Source organism: Mytilus galloprovincialis, chromosome 6 (genome assembly GCF_965363235.1).
Source record: "Mytilus galloprovincialis chromosome 6, xbMytGall1.hap1.1, whole genome shotgun sequence".
NCBI classification, from domain to species: domain Eukaryota; kingdom Metazoa; phylum Mollusca; class Bivalvia; order Mytilida; family Mytilidae; genus Mytilus; species Mytilus galloprovincialis.
Genome location: NC_134843.1, coordinates 44,025,029 through 44,052,593, shown reverse-complemented (window position 1 = coordinate 44,052,593; position 27,565 = coordinate 44,025,029). Strand labels below are relative to the sequence as shown.

The 27,565-nt window shown below is 32.0% G+C and overlaps 1 protein-coding gene across 1 annotated transcript in view; it reads right to left on the bottom strand.

The window, feature by feature from the left end:
• The window catches only part of LOC143079666 (phosphorylase b kinase regulatory subunit beta-like), a 46,486-nt gene extending 18,984 nt beyond the window's left edge, over window positions 1-27,502 (bottom strand). Inside the window, exons 1-20 of the mRNA XM_076255135.1 lie at window positions 27,205-27,502; window positions 25,623-25,767; window positions 25,145-25,244; window positions 22,040-22,147; window positions 20,691-20,750; window positions 19,765-19,901; window positions 18,881-19,040; window positions 18,413-18,610; window positions 18,039-18,096; window positions 16,909-16,986; window positions 15,773-15,922; window positions 14,626-14,729; window positions 13,636-13,866; window positions 12,454-12,558; window positions 10,972-11,054; window positions 8,859-8,949; window positions 7,630-7,797; window positions 6,290-6,565; window positions 5,516-5,718; window positions 1,744-2,011 (exon numbers count right to left, since the gene is read on the bottom strand). Of these exons, the coding sequence (XP_076111250.1) occupies window positions 1,744-2,011; window positions 5,516-5,718; window positions 6,290-6,565; window positions 7,630-7,797; window positions 8,859-8,949; window positions 10,972-11,054; window positions 12,454-12,558; window positions 13,636-13,866; window positions 14,626-14,729; window positions 15,773-15,922; window positions 16,909-16,986; window positions 18,039-18,096; window positions 18,413-18,610; window positions 18,881-19,040; window positions 19,765-19,901; window positions 20,691-20,750; window positions 22,040-22,147; window positions 25,145-25,244; window positions 25,623-25,767; window positions 27,205-27,403 (2,922 nt within the window). The 5' untranslated portion in view covers window positions 27,404-27,502. The remainder of the gene's footprint in view (window positions 1-1,743; window positions 2,012-5,515; window positions 5,719-6,289; window positions 6,566-7,629; window positions 7,798-8,858; window positions 8,950-10,971; window positions 11,055-12,453; window positions 12,559-13,635; window positions 13,867-14,625; window positions 14,730-15,772; window positions 15,923-16,908; window positions 16,987-18,038; window positions 18,097-18,412; window positions 18,611-18,880; window positions 19,041-19,764; window positions 19,902-20,690; window positions 20,751-22,039; window positions 22,148-25,144; window positions 25,245-25,622; window positions 25,768-27,204) is intronic.
• Between the last annotated feature and the right edge of the window lie 63 nt (window positions 27,503-27,565).

Below are 27,565 nucleotides of genomic sequence, written 5' to 3'. Positions count from 1 at the left end.
AGTATAATAAAACTCCTAATGACTGGTTGTGCGGGAAATAGCAAGTTTGTTGTCCCTTCGCATACTTAAGTTCTTTTTCAGATATTTTTGTAAACATAGTACATTTATTTGTCTATTGTTTTATATAGTTTTATATAGAAAAATAAATATTGAGGTATAATAATATAGAATGCTGCACTCTCAGTTATTATTACATTCTGTGTTCCATTGGAAATATCATATTTTGCAATACAATAATATACAAATATAGCCTTTGTATGAGGTCGATACAAGGATATATTGACCTGAAAGAAGTATATTGACTGAGGACGAAGTCCGAGGTCGATATACTTCTTTGGGTCGATATATCCTATATTGACCTCATACAAAGGCTATATTTGTTATATTATTAATTTCCGACCATGTTTGTATCAAAATCGTCATTTAGGTTTGTTGGAACTTTATAAATATTACATTGTCTCCTTGACAATAACAACATATTAGTTGTTATTTCATTTACTTTTTTTGTGGACATCTTATGTATCATACCTGCTAACTGTCACTATTTGCGGGGATTTCCCCCATGGAGGCTCCCAAATTGAAATTTTGAAAGAGCAATTTTGTCAACAATTTTCAACAAAACAATTTATTTTCAATGACATTAGGCTTATAAAAGTATGAAGAAGCCAAAAATTAAAATGTATTTAAAGGCCCCCTTGAAGGATTTTAGGACTATGGCAGCCATCTTGCACGCAAAACCCCCATGGGCATTTTGAAAAGTTGGCAGGTATGTGTATTTGAAGATTTTTTTTTCGTCAAATAATCGATCACAGATATCATTTGTTTTAAAACGTTAAACAATATAAAATTCATTACATGACGTCACAAAGTATATCGGTTTTTAGATATTCTAAAAATAACCGTGCAATATGCTTTTTGCTATCCGCCGTTTTCTCTCTACCTTCGAAAATATAGTTTAACATGTGACTATCCATAAACGAATCAAATTTGTTAAAATATACGAATTAATAATATTATTTTTTATCATATATTTGGTACAAAATACAGCTATTTTGTATATCTAATAAAGGTTGTTTTTCCAGTCTGTATCACCTACCCTGTATCGCATACCCCGTATCGCATAGCTAAACCCGTATCGCATGGTAAAACCCGTATCGCATACCTTTTTTTTTTTTTTTTCTTTTTTTACATAAAGTTTTTTGTTTTTTTTTTGCTTAAGAAAAAATTTCCTCAAAATAGGTCATTTTTTTTAATGACGTCATTGTTTGGTATGTAATGTCACGAACGTCAAGTTTTCATATTGTATGTGACGTCACGAACATCAAGTTTGCATATTTTTTGGCACACTAAATGCAACTATAAAAAATACAAAACACTCAAATAAATACAATAATAAACAAAATATTTTTAAAACAGCAGCAGGCAAATGGTAAGGTAACCCAGGTGCTTTGTATAAGCAGTTATTTTAAGGCTTTGAACCAAGACAAAAGCAGAACTGAAGGTAACCCAGTGCTAATCTATCGGGATCAGAAAACAGTTCATATAATATAATACTCTTCTGTTGAAATATATGATAAAGCGTATAATACATGGCAAAATCCGTATCACATGCCGTATCACCCTCGACCAATATCATCCCTCAGGCCTAAAGGCCCTTGGGCTGATATTGATGTCTCGGGATGATACGACATATGATACGGATTTTGCCATGTATTATTCTCTATATATTGAATCTTTAATTACCTGAGGTAAATGATATCCAGCTAATTTAATACCATTAGGTGTTTTTTCCAATATTTCCCAAACTCTATCATAAAAGTCTTTGGGAGTCCTGTTCAAGGCCCCATCGATCTGTCTTTGTTGTAAGGGAGTCCTACAATCTGTCTCAAATACATTCTGCACCAGTACTTGGAGTATCATCTCTTTAATATCACTAGGTGATTGTGAGTGTATATCTATAGGACAACCTTCTTCTTGCTCTTTCTCTATCTGTATAGCTCGGATAAACCAACTGAAATGTATATATATGATAGAAATAAGAAGATGTGGTATGAATGACAATGAGACAACTCTCAATCCAAGCTACAATGTATAAAAAGTACAATTATGGGTCAAAGTACAGCATTCAACACAGAGACACTGAACAGCACGATATAAAGGGCCCAAAAAGTGACTAGAACCTGTATGTTTAAATGAAAACTGTAGAGAAAGACTATGACATGTGAACAATTGCCCTAAATCTAAATATTAAAGTGGCATAAGTCTACAATAAAAATAGGTTTTTTTTAAAATCAATAGGTACATACTTTTATTAATACCAGCATTTGTGTTTCAAGTAGATTTCCAAGCATACACAAGAAATTGCACATATTGTAAAAAAAATAATCTAAATATGACAGTTACAGCAGATTCCAATGAGTATGAAGCTATATGTAGATTCTTTGGTTAGCTTCCTTGCTAGCTCAACCATGAAATCATTATTAGGTAAGGTACACAAGCCTGTGGGTGGAGTCAATAGTTAAACAGAGAACCAATCAGAACTAGTGACAGAATATAAACATTGTAAAACTAGTTTTACAAGTCAGTTTAAAAATAAGTTTTTAAATCTAAATTTAAAATTTATTGATTCACAAGCATGTTGTAGGTGTGTTTGAATTGCCAATTTTATTTCAATCAATTACTCAGTTCAATTAATAAATACAGTTATGTGTATATACTTTACAATGGTACAATCACGGTGTAAATATCCTTCTGTTGCCTTTGAATTATGAATTTTTAAACTGCAATAGTATAAAAACAGCAAAGATAATGAATAATAGAGATGTGCCATTTTGTACATATACAAAGGGGAAACTTCAAGCAATCATTATTATCTATAGTTTCATTGCATTTTTAAAGTTAAACAGGATTTTGTGGCAAAAAAACCAAGATTTTTGTAGAAAATTCACAGATATTTTTGTTATAAAATTTTATTATAATAATAAGCATAGATTACTCTCTTGATTTTCTATGATGTGCTAGCATTTAAAGTTTACAAAAAGTCCTATTACAACCTTTAAATTAAACAAATCATGCTAAGTCACGAAAGTTGAGCGCACCCTAGAAGGTGTACTTGAACTGGTCCATATTTATATATATTTGTTTAAACCAATATCTAAATTTCTAAACTTGTTTTTTAGGAAATGATTGCTAGCACTGCTTGCAATAATCCTCCATCTATCAAGTACCAAATTACCAACTATGAGAGTACAAAGGGAAATGATGTGGATTTTCTATAAAATTTCTATTTGTTTAGCATTGAATCAACACTAAATATTATCATCCTTGAACAAAACATAAACCGTAACTCCGCTTCTAATTTATAGTAATACAAAGAATTTTTTAATTCAATCAAAGACTATAAGAAATAAAATTTAATTTGTTTAGGCAAACCTGTTTGTATGAAACATACATTATTATTATAAGCAGGCCATTGATATGAGTGTTTTCATTGGATGACGAATTAGTGCTATGCTCCTCCCAATTTTAAGGTAATAATCATTTCATGGTTGAGCTAGCAAGGAAGCTAACCAAAGAATCTACCTGTAGCTTCATACTCGTGAAAGTTTTGGTTTTGAACTATTTGGGTTTGTTTCTTAGAGTAATAGGACTTTAACTGTCATATTTAGATTAGTTTTTTTTACAATATGTGCAATTTCTTATAGGACTTTACAGCAGATTCCAACGAGTACAATTTTCCCAATTACCATGATAACACATCAATTTTTTTAAAAACAAAATGTATTTTGGACATGTGAACCTAAAAATTGACCAATTTGAGGACATGCCTCAAAATAAAAGAAAATCTAACAAGAGACCAAATGACAAAGAAATTAATTATTATATCTGTTCAAAGGGAAATAAATCAAATTCATATAATAAAAAAAAAAAAAATTCTACGTAAAATTCTTCTGGAAATTCTAAACAAAACAAAGAGAACAGATACAATTGTGAAAATTGTATTTGTCCCTCATTTAGTCACAGTGTACAACATATTTAAATTTGAAAAGATTTCGTCAAAGCGTATTTTGTAAATGAACGGACACTGTTTGGCAGTCATCCCCTGCCCTCACAAGCCAACTGTTCATCCCCAAATCAATAACTGATTTTTCTTTTGAAAACCAGTTAAAAATAGAAGAAGAATGTGTCTAAGAAAACGATTGTCCCCATTCAAGCTTTCAAATTTTCCAAGCTAAACCAGACATAACTGCAAAATGGTAAATGACTAACAACCCTGTTTCTGAGCATTGTGTATGAGTTACATAAAATTAAGATGAAACAAACCTAAGTTGGAGTGCTGAAACGAAAAAAATGCATTTTCCACTTAAAAAACGGCATAACTCTAGAAAATTGAGTGACTCGCTGCCAAATTTCGGACTCTGTCTGCAAGTTTAAGTTCTTTCCATTATGTATTGATTGATAAAATTTGGATGAGAACTCAAGTAAGAGTGCACAAACCAAACTAGAGGCTCTAAAGAGCCTGTGTCGCTCACCTTGGTCTATGTGAATATTAAACAAATTCATGACAAAATTGTGTTTTGGTGATGGTGATGTGTTTGTCCTTGCTGCTTACAATTATCTCTATCTATAATGAACTTGGTCCAGTAGTTTCAGTGGAAAATGTTAATAAAAATTAACAAATTTTCTGAAAATTGTTAAAAATTGACTATAAAGGACAATAACTCCTTAGGGGTCAATTGACCATTTCGGTCATGTTGACTTATTTGTAGATCTTACTTTGCTGAACAGTATTGCTGTTTACAGTTTATCTCCATCTATAATAATATTCAAGATAATAACCAAAAACAGCAAAATTTCCTTAAAATTATCGATTCAGGGGCAGCAACCCAACAACAGGTAGTTCGATTCATCTGAAAATTTCAGGGCAGATAGATCTTGACCTGATGAACAATTTAACCCAGTCAGATTTGCTCTAAATGCTTTGGTTTTTGAGTTATAAGCCAAAAACTGCATTTTACCCTTATGTTCTATCTTTAGCCATGGCGGCCATCTTGGTTGGTTGACTGGGTCACCGGACACATTTTTTAAACTAGATACCCCAATGATGGTTTTGGCAAAGTTTGGTTTAATTTGGCCCAGTAGTTTCAGAGGAGAAGATTTTTGTAAAAGTTAATAACAATGAACGCAAAGTGATGGGAAAAGCTCACATGGCCCTTTGAGCCATGTGAGCTAAAAAAGGGGCATAGTTCTAAAACAGTAAGTGACTTACTGCCCTAGTCTAAACACAGCTGTCTGCAGGTTTTCGCTTTAAGTATTACGTATGAGTTTCATAAAATTTGCAATAAGCAAACTTAAGCTAAAGTGCAGAAAGTAAAATGGGTTGGATTAAAAGACAGAAAGTCAGAAGAACGAAAAGAAGGAAGAATGGTCAAGTGTAACGCTTAATGTCCAAGTTGCCAACAATGGGGGCATATAAATATATATATATATATCATCAAACTTTAAATCATTTTACCCTATTCGAATCTTCAGTATACCATCAAACAATTCAGGTGAGGCAGCTATCAATTTGCCAATTCCAAGAATAAGTTCCTGTTGTAACACTGCCTGAAGTAGATCATATTGAGCACAACGACTATACAAAATGTTCTTCACTTCTCCTGGACTGATTGGTTTGTCTATTACTTCCTCTTCATGACCAAACACTCCAACTGTCACCTAAAATATAATTCAATCATAAATGACGGGAGTTTAAATTCCACGCAAATTATTTCATTCTATTTAGTAATATTACGCAAGACTATTTTTTTTTGGGGGGGTATTTTGAGGGTAATTGCATTCTCTTTGGGTTGATTGATTTTTTGGTGTTTAACGCCACATTCAACACTATTGTGCTATTTCATGGTGGTCAGTTTTTGTTCATTGAGGAAGCAGGAGCACCCAAAAAGATTGATATATAAATCACATCTTTTTATAAATATTGTTCACAGATGAATCTGATTTTGCATGGTAAAGTATGGTTCATATGAAGCCCTTTTTAAAGAAATTTCAGGACTCTCTTATTATTTCAGTTAACAGTTCGGTGAGAAGAGATGAATCTGTATACTATCACAGGATATAGAATGCTAACATAAAGCTTGATACCAAAATTTAGGAAGCTCAGCTTTGTAAATACTTCAAAAATTTCAAAATAAGTTTTTTGGGACTGATGCACAGACAAGCAGTGGTAACACAGTGTAATGCTCCTCCATTGGAAGGGGTATAAAGAATTTCATACATATACACTGACCTGTTTCCCTCTTACTAATATAGTAGTTATAGAAGGTGCTAAACTATCCACTAACTTCCCAAGTAATGAGGATAACAATCGTACAGCTCTCCATTCTTTATACACTCCTGCCTTATTAATAAGTTTGTCTATTTTTTCAGTGATTTTTTGTTCATTGATGTAGAAATCTGGTCCTTCTCGTTGATATAAAACCTTGAGTATTATACTTCTAGATTGTATCCCTGGTGTAAATTTATACTTCTCCACTAAATCCCAGGTGGCCTTATATAGCAGATCCTGCACAGAAATTATGTACTTGTTATTATTTATTCACAGATTTAATTTATTGATATATCTTATATTATCTATCTTCCAAATGTTATTGGCCTTCAATGCAGTTAATGAGAAACAAACCCATTGGTGGCCTTCGGCTGTTGTCTGATCTATGGTCAGGTTGTTGTCGCTTTGACGCATTCACCATTTCCTATCCCAATTTTATCTTATTGAAATAAAATAAGAATGTGTTCATGACACGCAGATACCTCTGCTTGTAAATGTACAGCAAATTCAACAATTTTTTTATTTAAAAAGGGAAAAAATTCTAGAAAGGTGAAAGCGACGCCACCCAAATCTTCAATTGACCTCTATTTTATGGTAAAAAGCATTGTGCATAAGTTTTTAACATTTTGTTAAGGCAAAGTAAAGTCAGAATGTGGAAACCACAAATTCAGTAATTTTTCCATTTTATAAAGCGACACAACTCAAGAAAGGCGAAAGCAATGCCACCTTATTTCAAATCCTTAGGATATCCTAACAGCCAAAGTTTGTTTTAATTGATTCTCTAATTTTTGTGCTATTTTCACATTTCCTGACCGTTGAGAAAAATATTTCTCCTCACTAGTGAAAAATGATTGGTTGAAATTTAATTGTTACGTTGTATTTTTTTGTTTTCTTCTGAATTTTCTTATTGTGACGTCATGAAAAAGGCGACCATGCTTGATTATGTCACATCAAAAGTACACAACTTTCCTCAAATCTTTGAAAAGGAAGGATACAAATCATAAGAGAATCAGATATCACCAACTATCAACAGTTAAATTTTAATTATTTAAAAAGCTTGGCAAGCCTCGCGCTTTAAATATTAAAATTGAACTGTCTCAGGTGATATCTTAATACACTTGTTGCAGTTGTGGAATCTATATTTCTATGGTTTCATAGATTAAAGAAGATTTTTGAGATCAAGTCTGTTATGACTGATGCTTAATTATAGCTTTCACTCACATCAGCCATAGAGCCCGGTAAAACATTAATCAATTGCGAAGTTAAATATTATTTATTTTTATCCTAAATATTTATATTACCTCTTCACGGACTACTTCTCCATCATCTAAAATTTCTGGAAGTTTTGGAATTTCTGTCAAGCTTTTGAAGCTTTGAGTGACTGCTTTTTCCTCAAACCTTTGAAAGACTTCATCCCCTACAGTATCTAAGAAATCTAGATGTTCTGTACATGCTGAAGTTATCATTGACTGAAAAGAAAGACCCAAATAATTACCATTTTGCAACAATTTTTATAGGTTTAAACTATATTTCCAGTCTTTACCTTTAGTAACAATTTCAACAATGAATTTAGTATTGAGGAATAATTTTGTTAACGTTACATGTTGAGTTCATTCATAACAATTCTACTAGACTTGAGAAATTATTCTTAAGATCTAGGCATATGACATAGACATTTGTCTCTCATTAGGAAACATATCAAAATAAGCAGATGTGGTTTGAATTACCAACTAGATAACTTTCTGACAGAGACAAAACTAAGTGGATGTTAGCATCTATAGGTCACAATGACAGACTTTTTCCTTATGTTTTACTATTAAATCACTGTCCCAGGCTAGAGGGGTGGGTTGAGTACTCACAAACATGTTAAACCCTGATACATTCTTTATGTGCCTGTCCCAAGTCAGTGAAGTCAGGAGCCTGTAGTTCAGTAGTTACCGTTGGTTCATGTTTGCCATATGTTTTTTTGTAAACTGTTTTGTTATTAATTGGGCCATTAGTTTTCTCAATTGAAATGTTTAAAATTTTCATGTAGGGACCTTTTAAAGTCGACCATATCGTAAGGGTTTTTCTAATTCTTGAAGGCCTTACCTGTGTCTATAATTGCTTACATCCACTTCATCTGAACTTTGTAATATATACCCATTGAAGGCCACACTTAGACCTATAATTGTTTACTTTTTACACATTGGGACTTGGATGGAAATTTGTCTCATTGGCAATCATACCACATCTCCTTATTCATATATTCAACAATGTGTTGTTTGGTATGATTGATAAGGATGAAAGGATATGTGGAATGATTTATGCATGTCAATGAGCTAACCAATCCAGTCAAAATCCTTAATTAGTCCTTATGTAGAAATAAGAAGATGTGGTATGAGTGCCAATGAGACAAATTTCCATCCAAGTCACAATGTGTAAAAAGTAAACAATTATAGGTCCAAGTATGGCCTTCGATGAGTTTATATTACACCACAGTAGATATATAATACAGTTGATCAGTTTTCACTATATTATCATTACCTACCTGGAGCTTCCCTACTCTGACCCTCACGCCATCCACATCACCTCTTTTGAACATGGATAATAAGTCTAAAAATTCTGGGAAGTTTGGACCTCTACAATTGAAAAGTGCAAATATCAATATACAGCCCTACTTTACATTAAACTACTATAAAAAAAAGATGCTTATGACAAAAGAATTGGTTCAGTTTAAAGTGTTTTGTTTTATAGCTGACCATGAGGTATTGGCTTTTCTCATTGTTAAAGGCGGCACTGTAACCTATAGTTGTTTTTCTGTGTCATTTAGTCTCTTGACGAGAGTTGTCTCATTGGAAATCATACCACATCATCTTTTCATATGTTTTGTTTAAAAAGGTTCCAAATATATTGATGTCTGTATAAAAAAAATTCAGACTTAAAGATAGTCTGATTAAGATAGGTTACCTGTCTAGACAGAATTCTATTAAGACAGGTTTCACTGTAGAAGGACACTTATTGAAAGATTTTTCTAGAAGCTCATCTTATTCATCAGGCCCAAGTATTAACCTTGTAAATGGATTCTGTGTGTATATCAAGTGTTTGGTTCTTGGAAGAATTTTGGTGGATGGCATGTCTCTGAAGGTCTGTTTTGAATTTATTTACTATTTTACTAGACTTAAAGTAAACTATAGGCTCTCAAGAGCCTGTATCGATCACCTGACTCAACTTGGGTTTTGGAAATCATATAAAAAAAGATAAAATTTGGCTACATATTAACAACATTTGGCCAGCACCTGATTAGGAAAGGAGCAATCATGCTATGTTCAGTTTCATTCAATTCAGTGTTTCACTAGAAGAAGACTTTTGTATGCATTTCCCATAGGGTCCTATGTTAAACTAAGCCCCTCACTGAGGGCCATCTTGGATGATGGATCAGCTACAAAGTAACAACACTTGGTCAGTATCTCATCAGGAACATTCATGCTATGTTTGGTTTCATTCCATTCAGTGGTTCTCTAAAAGAAGAAATTTGTATGTATTTCTCATAGGGTCCTATGTTAAACTACATGTAAGTGCCCCCACTTTCGGCCATCTTGATTGTTGGAATGGGCGACAAAGTAACAACACTTGGTAAGCATCTCATTAGGAACATTCATGCTATTTTTGGTTTCATTCCATTCAGTGGTTCTCTAAAAGAAGACATTTGTATGTATTTCCAATAGGGTCCTATGTTAAACCAAGTCCCCCGCTGGCAGCCATCTTGGATGATGAATCCACTACAAAGTAACAACACTTGGTCATCACCTCATAAGGAACATTCATACTATGTTTGGTTTCATTCCATTTAGTGGTTTTCTAAAAGAAGTCATTTGTATGCATTTCCCATAGGGTCCTATGTTGAACCAAGTCACCCCACTGGCAGCCATCTTGGATGATGGATCGGCTAGAAAGTAACAAACTTGGTCAGCACCTCATAAGGAACATTCATGCTATGTTTGGTTTCATTCCATTCAGTGGTTCTCTAAAAGAAGACATTTGTATGCATTTCTCATAGGGTCCTATGTTAAACTAAGTCCCCCCACTGGCGGCCATCTTGGATGATGGATCGGCTACAAAGTAACAACACTTGGTCAGCACCTCATAAGGAACATTCATACTATGTTTGGTTTCATTCCATTCAGTAGTTCTCTAAAAGAAGTCATTTGTATGCATTTCCCATAGAGTCCTATGTTAAACTAAGTCCCCCGCTGGCGGTCATCTTGGATGATGGATTGGCGACAAAGTAACAACACTTGGTCAACACCTCATAAGAAACATTCATGCCCTGTTTGGTTTCATTCCATTCAGTGGTATTCAAAAAGAAGTCATTTGTATGCATTTCCCATAGGGTCCTATGTTAAACTAAGTCACCCGCTGGCGGCTATCTTGGATGATGGATCAGGTATAAAGTAACAACACTTCGTCAGCACCTCATAAGGAACATTCATGCCATGTTTGGTTTCATTCCATTTATTGGTTCTCTAGAAGAAAGTTCAAAATGTAAAAAGTTTACACCAACGATGCCAGACGACGCCGGATGCCAAGTGATGAGAAAAGCTCACTTGACCCTTCGGGCCAGGTGAGCTAAAAAGGCTAAATGTATTGAACTATCTTCATACCTTATGTTATTCTCTCTAATTAACATACAAAATGTCGGCCTTCCTGCTAACTTCCAACAACTAGATAAAAATGCTAAATCATTCTGCAAAATAAAATGGTAATGAAGTTTTTAAAAACACTGTAATTCTGAATAAAACAAAAGTTATCCTTGAAAGATCTTGATAAAATTTATTTTTAAACAAGTGGCACCTAGAGGCGTGAGTCATACACATGTTAAAGTTTGAAATAATAGACAAAAACACAAAAATTTACTAAATCATCATCATTTACTGCAATAACTCCTTAAGGAGTCATCCATATGCTAGGGAAAAGACATCTGTTTGGAACAGCACATGCAGATAATATGTATAATGACATTACTATGATTATGTATAATATATGCAGATAAGGGTAATGACAATACCTTTGATTATTATAGTATATGCAGATAAGCGTAATGACAATACCTTTGATTATTATAGTATATGCAGATAAGGGTAATGACAATACCTTTGATTATTATAGTATATGCAGATAAGCGTAATGACATTTACATTGTACTATGATTATGTATGACACATGTACAACATCTTCTCTTACCATCTATTAAGATAGAAATTGTTGTAATCAAAGTAAATTTGTTATCTATGTTTTATCATCATGATAGGCAGATATCTTAGTTCAACTAACTATTCTGAGGAAGGAACAAAGCATCAAAGAATTCTTGAAACATGATTATTTTTTTTATGCATATTATGAGGTTGAAAGTACAAATGATAATTGAAAGGTTAACAAGAATTAAAATAAGTAAGTATGCCTTTTCATATATCTAAAAATATACTGTAACTATCAATCATTTAAAAAATCAAACAAAATATAATTTAATTTTGGATGTAACGTGTCTTCTGATTGGCTGACGTTATTTTGTTATCAACCCATAGACATAATTTAGTCATGTGACTGTGACGTCATCAACGTTTTTTATGTTTTTTACGGTTTAAAATGGAATTTAGAATTAAATGATAAGAATGACTGTAATATTTTTCTGTCTATTCGAAATAACATAAAAAATGTGATGCACACTGTTAAATAACCCGCTACCGGTGTTATTCAGTGTGCAACAAACTTTTTATGTTATTTCTTCATAGACAGAAAAAATATTAGTCATAAAAATAACTTTTATCTAAATAATGACATGAATAAATGTGTGCTTAGAGGTTTCATAATGTATGAAAATTGAATATCTCTTGATACCAACTTGAGTAATTATTCCAATATAATAATAAAAAAACTTTATCATCAAACATTTTTTTTTAGGTTCAGAATGTTATAAAATTTTTCATATCATTAAAGAAATCACATATCTCCTTTGCCATGGAGGAAATGTGCATCATTTTGACTTCTAAAGTGATCAATGACCTAATGAATAGCCAATGGGAATGTTGCAATATATGAAAGATATACACTCCACAACCAGAATATACTTGAACAGGATAACATACCTTTAAATCATCTAACACTACTGACATGTCTTGTGCTAGGTAAAAATCGCTGACTTCAAACAACAATGGATAACATAGAACTGTCTGGCCACATACTCTGTATATCTGTAATATATGTAGATCATATCGCAATATAAGTTGTCAGACTCAAAATGTTCATAAAATTTTCCAATTTTCAATTTAACATACCACATAAAGGTTGACTGAGGAACAGGCTTTGAATACAGCAAAGTAATTTTTTTTATTTGATTTACAATTCCGTTTCCATTTGAACAAAACAATAAAATTAATTCACATCAATCTCCAATACTAAGAAATAATATCATAGTTTTCTAAAAAAATATCTATAATAGTTATCAAAAGTACCAGGATTATAATTTAGTACGCCAGACGCGCGTTAAGTCTACATAAGACTCATCAGTGATGATCATATCAAAATAGTTTTAAAGCCAAACAAGTACAAAGTTGCAGAGCATTGAGGATACAAAATTCCAAAAAGTTGTGCCAAATACGTCTAAGGTAATCTATTCCTGGGACAAGAAAATCCTTAGTTTTTCGAAAAAATTCAAAGTTTTGTAAACAGGAAATTTATAAAAAATGACCACTTAATTGATATTCATGTCAACACCGAAGTGCTGACTACTGGGCTGGTGATACCCTCAATGAAGAAATGTCCACCAGCAGTGGCATTGACCCAGTGGTGTAAATAGTTATCAAAAGTTATATAACATTCTTATAGAACTTATTTGATGTTTTATAAGAATTTTAGTCAAAATATTTTCTTTTAGATTTAGTACACTTTTTTATAAGTACTTATTCTTGGCATTTTTGGCACATCATGCTGTTAGTTTCCAAAGCTCTAAAACAGTATTGGTACACTCAATTTTTATTTTATTTTCTGGAAGGTTTATTTTCCTAGCACTATTGATGTGTGAAATTTAGTTTATTTAGTGCATACACTTCACCATAAAAAGTTAACAACTTCATAATGAACATTAAGTCTCATGTTGATGTGATCACAAACTACCTTTAATCAAAATTTAACCTACCTGAATTCAAAATTGACAGACTAAAGGAAATATATATGAATGTACCTGAAAACATAAAACCTCTCTCATATGATAGGCTGAGCATAAAAATAATTTGGACATTGAATCATATACCGGTACATTAAACTATTACCTTGGAAGTACTAAGAACACCAAATGGTCTTTTTGGTCTTCCTGTCAACTTTAATTTCTTATTGATCCCTAAATATTCATAAGCTTTAGATAATTCTTTAGGAGACCAGATCTGTATAGGTTCTACTTGGTGTGGAGTCTGTGTCTGTATACCATAGGTTGCTAGTAACTGCTGTAGTCTAGCACTTTCTGCAATCAAAACAACCTGTGTTACTAGATCAGGGGGAGTAACCTGAAAAGTGAAAAGTGTTTAAAAATGACTGAAAACTGACATTGTCAAAGGCCATTTGTTGTTGCTTCTTATTTTATAAAACTGATCCCTTTGCTGGACATTTTTATATATTTAGCAAAAGCTGTTTTTCTGTTATAAATCATATATTACATATTGTGTTAACAGCAGTGAATAATTTATTCTACTCTCCAAAAAGCACATGCTTTGTGTGGTTATTACCAATGCTCATAATAAGATATCAGTATAATTATAGGTGTAACAGCACTAATTCAGGCCCGGCCAAAAAGCACATACCAGAAAGTAGTACATATTTAACACAAAATAGTTCCTACGCATGAGTGTAACTTTCAAAATATGTAGGCTATTTAGGTATTTTTGGCATCAAATGAAAGCTGAAGGACTGGTGATCATTGTAGAACACTTTTGGATTTATAAATTTGAATATTAAAACAACTGCACTAAATTTTAAAAAGAGGGTACATTTTGTCTCTTTGTCCGATCTGAAGTACCTGTTTTGGTACATTCGAAGTTCCGGGAACCAGTTCTTTCTTATATGCCATTAAAGGTATGTTGATTTTTTCAGTACAAGACACCATAAAGTGTTGCTTTGATATGCAATGATTGCCACTTTATTTGAACTTAAAATGAAAGAGGTGTGCCTGCTTGAAATGGAGGAATTTAACATAGAAAGCAATGGGACCATGAATTAGTGGTGTACTTCCTAAAGTTCAACTACAACAAATATCCAATTTGACTTACTTGAAATGTAGAGTATCTAGTATTTATCATTGACTTTGGTCTTTCAGATGCTGGTAAATGTCGTAAAATAGGATCAAGATCTCCAGGCTTCAATAAATCATGAACTAAAACAGAGAGAATTTCCGATCAAAAATCAACAATTCTATATTGAAATCTCACAGCCTCCCATTGTCAATTGAAAATTATTGCAATCAAACATAAAGTGGAAGGTTTAGCGAAAGAATACTGCAACAAGCATTCACTCATGGAAACTATTAAAAGTGACCTCTCCAGAGAGGTGATCTTTTAAATGAGATTTCAAATAATTCTGATTACGACATTGCCCATTGCCATGTTCAGGAATCTTTTTTCGTATTTTCAATCGTTAGTTATCTTTCTTGGAGCAGATGATAAAAAATGTACATGTGAAAGGTTTAACTTAAGTGGTGGATGGAAAGTGGTAAATTGGAAAAACTTTCAAAATATGTTAATACTCAGGAAGAAATAAATCAGTGAAATTGTTTTCAATGGAAAGTAAAAGGAGTCAAATACAAATAATTCACAAATTCACTTATATTGCTTCATCTTGGTAGCAAACAGGTTCAGATTCATATTTTGAATACAAAACTCAAACATATTTTTCATGATTATATTGGTAGTTGCATTTAAGTGAAGTGACTGCTGACCGCTTAGACATATGACAGCTGAAAAAAGATAAATTGTATAGAGAAAACATTTGGGAGGATCTGAAAGTGACTGTTAGAGACAGACTGAATTTAAAGTTTAAAAATAAAGTGTTTATCATCAACTTTTTGTGGATGGTAATATAAATAATATGTGTACCATTTAGTGTTCAAAGGGTAATATCACTTTTTCCAGAAGTTTTTAAACTTCATACCAGTTTCAATCTTATTAAAATTTAAATAAGTTCTCATCACTTGCTCCTCGATTTTTAATATGTCGCCCTGTGAGCGACATATAAAAAATCGAGGAGCAAGTGATGAGAACTTATTTTAATAAGATTGTACCAGTGTAGGAAGAACTACATGTAGTTCATGAAATAGAAAGAATGAACATCATTACTTACTTAATAGCTGAGAGATAAAATAAAGATTGACCCCACAAGAAAACAGCATCATTGTTTGAGAGAATGAACACCATTACTTACTTAATAGCTGAGAGATGAAATATAAAGATTGACCCCACAAGAAAACACCATCAGTGTTTCCCTCAGCACTTGGTAGTTTGTGTAAATTATGTTTGTGTCTGTGATCAAGTTCTTCCTTCGGCACATAGTACAACATTGGTACCAGTACACCTATTTTGAGAGAAAACATGTAATGAACATTTTTTTTTTTTAAGATATCTAGAATAAATTAAAAAAAATATACTTTAGGCATTGCAAAATATCTTGTTTTTTCAATACTGTTCATAATGAGGCTGTAACAAATCCATATACAGATCAGCTTATAGCATTAGCCTAGTGTCAGCCTTATGTGCATCAAAGCACGAAGAGGATTAAGTAAGTAAGTTATAGCATTAGCATGGAAGAAAGCATGTTTTTGTATCAAAAGATTAAAGATTTAAAGCAACCTTTCCACAACTGAAAACCTTCTACCATAATCATTAAGTTTAGATTGAAGATGAAAATTCTATCACTGCATTGAGTGTGATACAATATTTTTCCACTTGAGATTGAATTTTCAAATTTAAAATGGGAGGCTTGCCAAGCTTTTAAATATTCAAAATTTTACTGTCTTATGTGAAGAAATATATTGTTGTATTAGATTTGGTTGCAGAACCTGTTTCTCTAACAATTATTAGACAATATGCAGACAAACTTGATCATTCTTTTCCAATGATCTGCAGAATAATGTGTTCTTTCTATGAAACTTCAACAGACATGTTTGCCTTTTTTGTGCATCACAGAATCAAATTTTGAGAAAAGCAAGAATATTTTCCTTCTTAAACCAACCAAATGTTTATCAAATAAAAGAACAGAGTTCCAATGTTACCTGCATTTGTGGTCTATCATGGGTAGTCTTTGCTAAATGTATTAACTTTTATAGAATAAGGTCAAACTAAAGCTTCACATATAGTATAAACACTTGCCCATTGATACACTACATACTGCATATTGTCTATTGTCATTTTGTTTTTATCATTAAGTTGGATTGCTGTGTTTTGAAGAAGTATTACACATGTCCTTTTGATCATATAACATATTACAAGTCCCTTTGTATTCTTAATTTATTGAACTAAAGCAAGATACTATTTTTTTAATTCTAAAGAGCCTGTATTTACCTTCGTTGTTTTTGATGAGCAATGGTTCAAGTTCTTTTTGATATCTTTCTGCAACCTTTTTGTCACCCTGAATAATACCTACAAACAGATGTCAGTAGAAAAGTGTAACTTAGAAATAAGCTATTGCCTAGGTAATAAATGCCTGAAAATTTCACATATTGTCTGATCTTAAAGCAATGACACATTATCTTTATCATTTAGGAAATATATAACTGCATCTATTTCATTTTTTTTTACTTTGCAAATTGATACATTAGACTCATTGAATCAATTCCGAGTCCTCATCATAAATATATATATAACAATTTTCCCTAGCTCAAAGGTTTCATAGCTATAGGGAATTTGTTTACCAAATAACATATTTACAGTAAAATTACTACCTCCTAACTTTTCACTTTTTTTTCATTGAGAACAGCATATCATAACTTGAATGCTAAAGTTTTGGTGCAAAAACTATTTTTTTTGTGACAATTTTTGTACAAATATCACAAGAAATAAAAGAGACCTTCCTTTTATAGGTACTAACACTGTGTATTGAAGCTTTGGAAATGGTTTGAGCAATCTTGACTTGCAAAAACAAGAATTGATAACAAAGAGAAAAGAGTGAACACAATAAGGTAACCTAGTCAATTAGGAGCTTATCAGGTCATTGCAGTGTTCAGTTGTGAAGGCAGTTAAACTGATTACTAGTATGCCAAACACTTGTTTGCTAGGTGAATAAACATGAAAATAAAGGACTTAAACAAAACAAAATCTGAAACTAATGAAGTCACAATCATGGTGCATACCAGAAATTAAAAAAAAAGGTAATCAGTATAGAAATCCCAAATAAAACAAATCATGGATTCATCACAGATCATTAACCTAGCAAGTCTACTTTTAATTAAGTTCTATAAAGTATACTGTTTTCACTATAGAACACCAAGCTCAGTTGGATGAGGATGAGATTCCAATTTCTTTCAGAAATCAAGTTTAATCAATTGGCACCAGTTTTATTTCAAAGTTGTGACCGGTTTATAATACATCTATTATTGGTGAGGTTTATTTTTATTGACATTGTTGGAAGAGGTTTATTATCATGGTTCAGATTGTGAAAATCTTGCATACTTATAGTTACATTTTATACCTACTTGTAATTATAATATATATGTAGAACATGGGCCACTCACATTCAATACCATCAAATGTCTGAAATGTAAATACAAAAAAATAAAAGCAAGTTATCCAAAAAATGTACAGTGATGTATAAGTGACAGCTGATGTTTTAAAAAATCTTATCTAATACTGTAGGTAATTGTAAACTCCATTCATTTCCATTTTTCTTATGTTAATATGAAATAGCTACCAGTTATTCATACACAATGGTTTAGGATTTTTTCAATATGTCTACATTTACATGTCAGTATAATGAATTAAAAAACCAACTACTTAAAAAAAATTTATATTGGAAATCTAAAATAACATAAATATGAATTATGATTTCAGAATCAAATTAGACACTTACTTTTATTTCAGCTGGTCTATAAAATGTTCTATTTTTATCCTCTAGTACAGTTCTGTATCCATCTCTCAGAAATCGTTTGATTCCAAACTTGCCTTTCAATCTCCTCAAGACCTTATCTTCTGTTCTGTCTGTTATATGTTTCTCATGTATAGCAAAGGATGGCCAATAAATAGTAGGTAATAATGATGCATCTATGTTCTGAAAAAAAAAAAAAAATTATTCAAAGTTTATGTAACAACTCAACTAAGATAAAAGCAAAAATCGTGACAATCCAACATGGCCTTCATTTAGTCACAGAAACAACATATTTTAATTTAAAAAGATTTGGTCAAGCATTTTTTAGTTCTTGTTTGGACAATAATCTTTATCTTGTCAAAGTCCATCAACTCCATGTCATGCAAATGTAAATCTAAAAAAAAAATTCTGATAACAAATCTAATATCAGACTGTTTAATGTATATTTCATACCTTAGAATTTGATTCTCTAGGTAAAATACTTTCAAAAATAGTTCTGTTTCTGTTGTGAGCATCAATATCAACATATATCACAGACCATGATGCTCCTTGGTCTCCAAACAAGTTTACACCATTAATGGCTTCTAATGCTGCTTTGGCTATTCCAATTGAACTATGTAAAATTGAATGTTAAAGTGTAAACAAACAACCATAGGTCTAATTGTCTATTAACAAGTATGTTTTAGCACACCATAGAACCTAATATTGAAGAAAGACTGACAGGAATATGACCTCAAGAAAACAACCATAGCAAAAGAAACCTTTAAACACATGGTCAATACAATATGAAATACCAAATATTTGATTAAAGAAAGCTCAATAATGAACAGCAACAACAACCAAACAATCTCACTGCAATTTAATAATACCAAACAAGTATCAAAATATTTTGTGTTCCAAGGGGAGTAACTCTATAGTATACATCACAATTAACATTCCTCCATCTAGGTTCCTCTTGTTCAGCAGATTTGAAAAAATTGAGCCACATGGTTTGATTATAAAAATAAATCCCATTTGGCTGCTATTTAAGTTGGAAGGATTGCACAACAGTAACAACAATAACCAAGTATATTTCTGCAACAACACTAATATATTTTCCATACAGTCTATCACTGAACTACTAGTAATTCTCTTTAAAGTATAAATACTATAGTAACAGTACTTTCCCTCTTACCATAATATTTCAAGGCTAATGCAACAATATTCAAAACAATTTAAAGCATTTTCTAAGAAACATTTATAATTAAAACATATCATTTTTTCCTTTTGGAAAATAAATTACGAAATGGCCTAGCACAAGTACTTTTATTTGTCCACCATCAAATAATACAACAAACCTGGCATGAACTTCAGTCGATCCATTGTAATATTTACTACCTCTCTCCCACATTCCATAATCTGGTGTTCTGTAGGCTCTCTCAACATAAAATACTAAGTTCTGTATAAAATTGACTTCATCTGTTGTGTACACAATCTGTTAGAATACATGTGTATATGTAAATGTACAGTCAAACCTGCTTAAGGATGTTTGCTCATCTATTTTTTGAATTTTTGCCAGATTTTCGGAATCCTCTGGTTTATCCATGTATTAACATCAAAAAATTTTGCCCACTAACCCCCACTTTTCTTTTCACATTTTTATTACATACAGTTTAAAAAGCCATATTTCAAAATCTTATGAAATCCTTGTTATTTTTTCATAGTTTTTTAAATAAAAAAGATGTTAATGTTAAATGTAAGAAAAATCTAGAGAGAATTATTTCCCGCCAAATTTTCAATGGCTTATATCTCGAAAACAAGCACACGGACCCACCATTTTTTTCTGCTTTTTTAGTTTCTTTATTTATATACTATCAATTTATAACAGTCTTTTAAAAAGCTTGTTATTTTGAAACAGAGTAGCAAACATCCTTAAAAGATTAACTGTTTATATGAAAACATTTGTAATTAGATCAACCTCTTGGTGTTTTTCTTTTCTATGAATTCATTATCATTTGTTGGATAAATTGTTTCATGGTGTTTCGTTGAAAATGCATGTTTTCTTTAATCCATGAAAATTGTAGTATACAATTATTGACCTGAAACAGAAGATGGTGTCTAGGAAAATTACTATTTAGGGACAAATACTTATATAAACCTCTAACAACTTTTCCTTTGATGAATGTAATGTTTTACAAAAGAAGATTCCCTATGCTTTTGGCCAATGAGAAATAGAATTATATAGTCATGTGATAATTACATCTAATATTATTTTCAAGATTACCTTTAAACCAGATGCGATCATTTGCACTAAAAACAGCAAATACAGTCCAACCACATCAATCTGAAAAAAAAAAATAATCAGATAAAATAGCATTCAAACTGGTAAGGTAATTTTCTTATAATTCAGTAGTACCATTACATATGAATTTATTACTCCAAAAATAGCTCTTAAAGAATGTTAACTATATATGACCATTTTTATTCAGTGGTTAATTAGAAAACAAAAAAATATTGGGCTGTTATCTAAAGTACTTAACATTGTTCATATGTATTGCAAAGGAATGCATTTAATTTAATTTGAGTTATCTACCTTTGTCCATTATTGATGTTGTTGTTAAACCTTTTTTTTTATGTAGAACAAATAAGTTCACAACATGCACAACTCATGTAATTTACATGAACTTTATTTCTCTTGACATGTAAGTTAAGACACATCATTTTAAACATGTGACAAAGTTGTCAAGCCACAACTGGAGATATGAAAATTTTCAGTTGAAGTTTGGGCCTCATAACAAGTTTTTTATCGACATTTTTATTGATGAGGGAAGGGACCTCCGGAATACGGTGTTTTTAAGCTCAGGATTTCAGGATTGATCCTTTCAGGATTCAGGAATTCTTTTTTCAAATTTCAGGATGTTGGGATTTAGATTTCTTTAAATTCAGGACCACAGGATTTCATGTTTTTAAGGTATAAAACCACTAATTCATAGCCCCATTGCTTTCTATGTCAAATTCTGCAATTTCAAGCATTAATGGCTTCTTTGTCTAAGTTCAAATAAATTGGCAGTTATTTCAAGTTAAAACTGTACCTTATATTGACTTGTGCTGAAAAAATCAACATACCTTTAATTGCATATTAGAGCGAACTGGTTCCCCGGAAAGTTTGATAGTACAAAAACAGGAACGTCTGATCTGAACAACAGGCCAAATGAGCCCTTTTATCAAAATCGCATATACTTATTTATTATTCAAATAAAGTGATCCCCAAGCTTTCATTTGATACTAAAACTACCCAAATATTCCCTTTATTGACAAAGATACAGCTATGCATAGTAACTATTTTGTTTAAAATATTACTTCTTTCTAGTATGTTCTTTCCTTAAGTCGGGATTTGGGGATAAGAACCCCTCCTACCCCCCCCCCCCCCCCCTCATTGATGTATACAATGGGTTTTTTTTGTGTTTAAACTGCATATTTTCCTTTTTTGTTAATGATTCTATACCTTTAAACACATGCATAGCCATTTTTACTTGGTAATGGAAATAGAAGATATTTCAAATATTTATTCATTATATACATAGTTCAAGATAAAGTGATCAGCCATTATATAAATATATATTTTATTCTAACCTGTAAATGAGGATAATCCTGATCTCCATACACTGGATCTCCTGTCACCATGTCAAATGATGAATGTAATGCAAAATCTGGACTTTGATTTAATTTAAATTTCTCTACCTACAAATAAAAGGAGATGTAAATTATTTATTAACATAAACCAAAAAAACTATAAGCATTCATACATTTACCTGCCAGTTAGTGCCAACCCCCCTCCCCCTCCCCCCGTTTTGTGTAGGAACCTCCTGAGTAAATAAACAGGTCATATATAACACTTGAAAATTATCTATTTGTGGATTCTTATAAATTCTATATAACTTATGAACTATTTTAAATCTCTGTCTATTTTTGAAATTTATTGTTTGTATGTACATTGAAAGACAAATATATGTGACGTATAAAATTTTCTGACGTCGGGCACGCAAATCAATGAATGTTTTGTAGATAGGTGTTTTTGTGTTCTGTTAAATCGTTCCTTTTAAAATTGTTACATGATGAGGGCTATTCCAGTAAAATTTACCCAGGAGGGGCGGAACGCCGACGATACTTTTTTCCATAGGTGGGGGGTTATCAACATAATTGTATTCTGGAGGGTGGTGGTCCCGATTTAAATTCATTTCTGTTGGTGGGGGGTTTCTGAATGATAGGTTAAACATATTGTTCCCCCTGTTATGAAGGAAGATTCTCCTGAAAAGGTCATCCGACTGCAAATAAAGTTGGCAGACCACTAATTTTAAGCGTCCGTTTGTGTTCTTGTCAAACCAGTGATCGGGAAGGACGTGCCCCCTGTGCCTATAGCGCATATTGACAAGAAATGGCGCATACAGTGACAAATGTAAGCGCCCACGTGGCGCACGATACTTTTCACTTCGTTTCGAAATGTTTAGATATCGTCAAATGAATTTCCGATCGTGTTCCATGCCGCCATGTGTGTGTACACAACTGTGTAATGTTCCTCCAATAATAGGAGCACCTATATATTTTTGGGACGTCTCGATAACCCGAAAAACGTAATTAACCATCATTCATGATATATATTTTTTTTATAAACAACTTTAAATTTGTTAAATTTGGCTAGTACAGACGAGATTTAGCCCTTATAATAATCTCATTTAGTTTAGCTTGCTATTATTTCGATTGAAGAACCCCAAAGACTTTTTAGGAATATAGTTTTTGTCTCCATAAAAGACGCTTAACTGTCCTTGTCATTTTTTGGTCTTTGGCTCATTTTGACATTTTGTAAACATGACTTCTTCAGCGATTTGTTGTTTTGTTCTATGAATTAATGGTACTCTATACTGTTATTCTTGTCACCGTGATGAAGATATAATGATACAAGAAGTGCAGAGGAATTGCCTGAAATGTCCTCTGATACGGAACGTCTGGAATAAGTATGGTATCGACGAAGACCCAAATTTAATGTAAAAAAAACCAACATGAACATGAACAAGGCAACAGTACCAGTTTAAACATTGTAAATAAAGGTTAACTTAAATATTGTTGCGGTTGGAAGAAGTTATTGTATATTCATTGAAATTGAAATGGCAGAATTTGCTGTACTTAAATCTCTTTCCTTGCAAAGAATATGTCCTTAATAAGGTGGACTGGCCAATTCTTTGCAATTTTTGTCCCAAATAATATTTTATTGCATACAGTTTATAACAACTTCAAGTACCCTCTCCCTTGTATACCGTCTCCCCACAAAAAAAATATGTGTGGGTGACATCCAAACTATGCGGTCCATAAAAAAATATTTATATTTGGCACAGACAATTAGATTTTTATTGCGCATGTTGCGTGGGTGGTATTGAAGGAAAAAAATGGCCTAATTTTTGCGGACAAATATGGCCTTGTTACACAGGAGAGTATATCATCTTCCTCAACATTTGCCTATTGAAAAAAAAATGTATATAAGAAATACAAAAAATAAAAAAAGAATTACATTGTGCCTACCAAAAATATTTTATGGCTCAAACTAAACTCTGAAACATCAAATGGTTGGTGCCAACCAGTTTCCCCACCTGAAGAATATGTCGTACCTGAAAATGTTATTGACAGTTTTAAAAATAAAATGGGCCATAATTAAAATCGCACCCCCCTTTTTCGGTCACTGTGAGCTATTGCCGTCATGTTGCATCTGTCGTCTGCTGCTCCATAACATTGTTACATGTTTCATTTTATATTTTAATAGCAACATAGCTAGTATAAAAAAGAAGATGTGGTATGATTGCCATTGAGACCAGAGGCGGATTTAGGGGGGGGGCCAGAGGGCCCCCCCTTTTTGGATGCACTGAAATAGATAAACCAACAAATTTTACATTTATTTGACAGGATGCAACATTTTTGTATACTTTAAAAAACTAGCTAACTTTTATTTTTTTTCTCTAGGTAGGGGGTCTTGGAAGAAAATACATGTTCTAGGTGGGGGTGTATTTTTTTAATCTTTTCCATAGGTGGGGGGTCAAAAAATAAGTGGCGTTCCACCCCCCCTGGATAATTTTTACTGGAATAGCCCTGATGACAACTGTACCCATATTTTGACTATTTTATTTATTGTGTCTGTTTAGTTACTACATCATTGTAAAACAGAATTTGATGAGACTGTCATCAAAGTGAGAGGGTTAGCGCTATAAAACCAGGTTTAATCCACCATTTTCTACATTTGAAAATGCCTGTACCAAGTCAGGAATATGACAGTTCTTGTCCATTCGTTTTTGATGGGTTTTGTTATTTGATTTTGCCATGTGATTATTGACTTTCCGAATTGATTTTCCTCTAAGTTCAGTATTTTTGTGATTTTACTTTTTCATTCTTGCAAAATCTCCCACTCAGCTGTCATGGCCTTTTTTTAGGTTGTGCGTAATTTTTTTTAGTATGTTTTCTTATAATTGCTCCTAAAGGTAATTAACCCTTTTTTCAAGTACCATTCAAATGATCATATGATTAAAAATAAATAAGACAGCAACACCCAGAGGTCAAAAGGTAGTCTTCAAGGCATTTAAATTTCTTTTTATAATGTACCTTTTCTTCAATTCTTTGCTACACTGATACAAACATCATTCATTTCTTTTTTAAATAAGAGTCTTTACAAAAATGTAGATTATGATATTGTGTTACCTTATCAGCTTGTCTGAACCAACAGAACAGTATACCTCTCATACATTTAACAGCAGTCTGAGCAAGTTCAACAGTTTTTCCTTGATCATCATCAATTTTCCTAAAATGGTAGAAAAAACTATTATTCAAATTTCAAAATTCTTTATATGATCATGTTGACTTTAATAGTTCATTTAGTTTCACATGAAGAAAAAAAGGCATGTAAACAAATTGTGAATCGCATTTGCTTAAATTTAAAGAAAAGAAAAAAAATAACTTGTAATAAAGTAACATTAAATTTAAAATCTACCAAAATAAACAGTTTCAAGAAAACCTTTATATGATTAAGGAAAAAAAACATGTTTTTTTATTAATACATTTTATTTTACACTAAACAGAACTTTGCTTCATTTTTTTAATTCAATATTGAATTTTTAATTTCTGGGCTCGTATAAATTCTCTATAGTTTTAATCATATGAAAGTGTACACTTTGTTTACCTGTATGCCTGTGATAGTGCCCAAGCTGCAGTAGCACAATAGATACTTTCTCTGACTCTTGCTATATTGGATGGCTTCTGGTCATTACCAATGCTGGGAAACATTCCTAAAGTACTGCTCTGGTAACATAGTATCTGACGCTTTACTAAAAAGAAAAACTTATATGAATCAGCCTGTAAGAGTACCAACATGTAATTCTCCTGCAATATTTAATATAATTGATTGGTGTTTGCATTACACCGCCTCAATATCTAATATGTTTAACTTAAAGTTAAAGACAACCCCTAGCAATGATTTGAGAGGAATTCCTTGCAATCTGAAGATCATATCACAACCATGTACCAACTGTGATTTCAATAACAAAACTATGGAGTATCATCAATAACGAATTATAGTTATCCCGTACCATTGTAAACTCGTACCAACGTCAACTCGTACCACTAAATAAAAACTCGTACCAATGCAAACTCGTACCACTGCTAACTCGAACCAACTTATTTAAATGCATTTAAATGGTGTTAAACGATGAATATATATATATATATACTTTACTTTCACTCAATACCTCTTAAATCTGTAAAATATATATAATTTGAAAGTACAATGACCAATTTGTAGCTAATGTTCCTTGTCTATTGGTCCTGGATAGAAAATACTTCAGACTGGTTTACTTATATTTGTAAAATTATTAAAGTATTAAAAGTTTCACCCCAAGAAAATATTTATTTTTCATGAATAAATCTTAGCAGTTAACACGGTTAATCAATATGATTTCCAAAATGAAATTCTTACTGTCTATAAATAACAATGAAATGTAACTGTTTCCTGTTAAGGGGTTTCCCGAATTTTCCCGCCAAAAAGCACATGGCTTTCAACAATTGTAAACATAGCATTCGATTTGTGATCATGTATTACAGCTTTAATTAATTTAATTTGGATATAGATATTCAACTTAAGGTACAGTTAAAGCAATGTTTTTTTTTACTTTCTTCTGGATTAAAACTAGTTTGAAAGATCAGTTTAAAAAATAAAGATTTAAAAAACATTCGTGTTTTTGTCTAAGCTTTCCTTAAAATCCAGTATAAAATTCAAGTTATTCAACTTTATTTTGATTAGTTTACAAAAAAAACCCCATATAAAACATTCATATTTTTAATATATTTTTAATGGTACGTCTTCCCAGTGGTACAAGTTTACGTTGGTACAAGTTAACTTTTTTGGTACGAGTTAACGTGGTACGAGTTTTCGGTGGTACGAGTTAACTTGCTTCCATCAATAACAGGGCTAGGAAGAAATCTGAAAAAAAGGAGACAGAGCTCCAGATTATAACTAAAAAAAAGCAGGAGAAAATTTTTCATCCTATGGTCTTCACAAATTTTTGGCACAGTTTATAAAACAATAAATAATCTTTAACATTATTATTTTAAAAATAGAATATAAACATTGTTATTTTGTCTTCTTGTTGCTTAACTTTAATTCTTGTCGCTAATTAAGAGCACTTGACTGGTGGCGAAAAAAGACGTCTGTCGTCATGAGTTTGTTATGTTCAGCAGTGACTATTATGTATTAGTATTTCACATACATGTTGAATAATGGATGTTCAACTTTCTAAGATCTTCCTCTTGGGCTTCTGCGTTAATGTTCACTGCAGCACGAGTTGGGATGTAAGAGTAAATCCCAGACAATGATCGACTGTCCATTCTTGAAAGACGCCTAAAAGTCATGTTGTCTGACGAAGAACTTCTACGCCCAACTGCTGCTCCTCTTCTTATATCCCCCATTGTAGACTTACATTGGACACTGAAGGGTTATTAAAAGAAAAATATTATGGGGCTTCAATCATTTTTCACCTCTTAATTTTTGTTATCGTAAGCGGCTAATCGGAAGTAAAGCATTACGACGGGAAGTTTTTAATAATACAAATATAACCTTTACTAACCCTT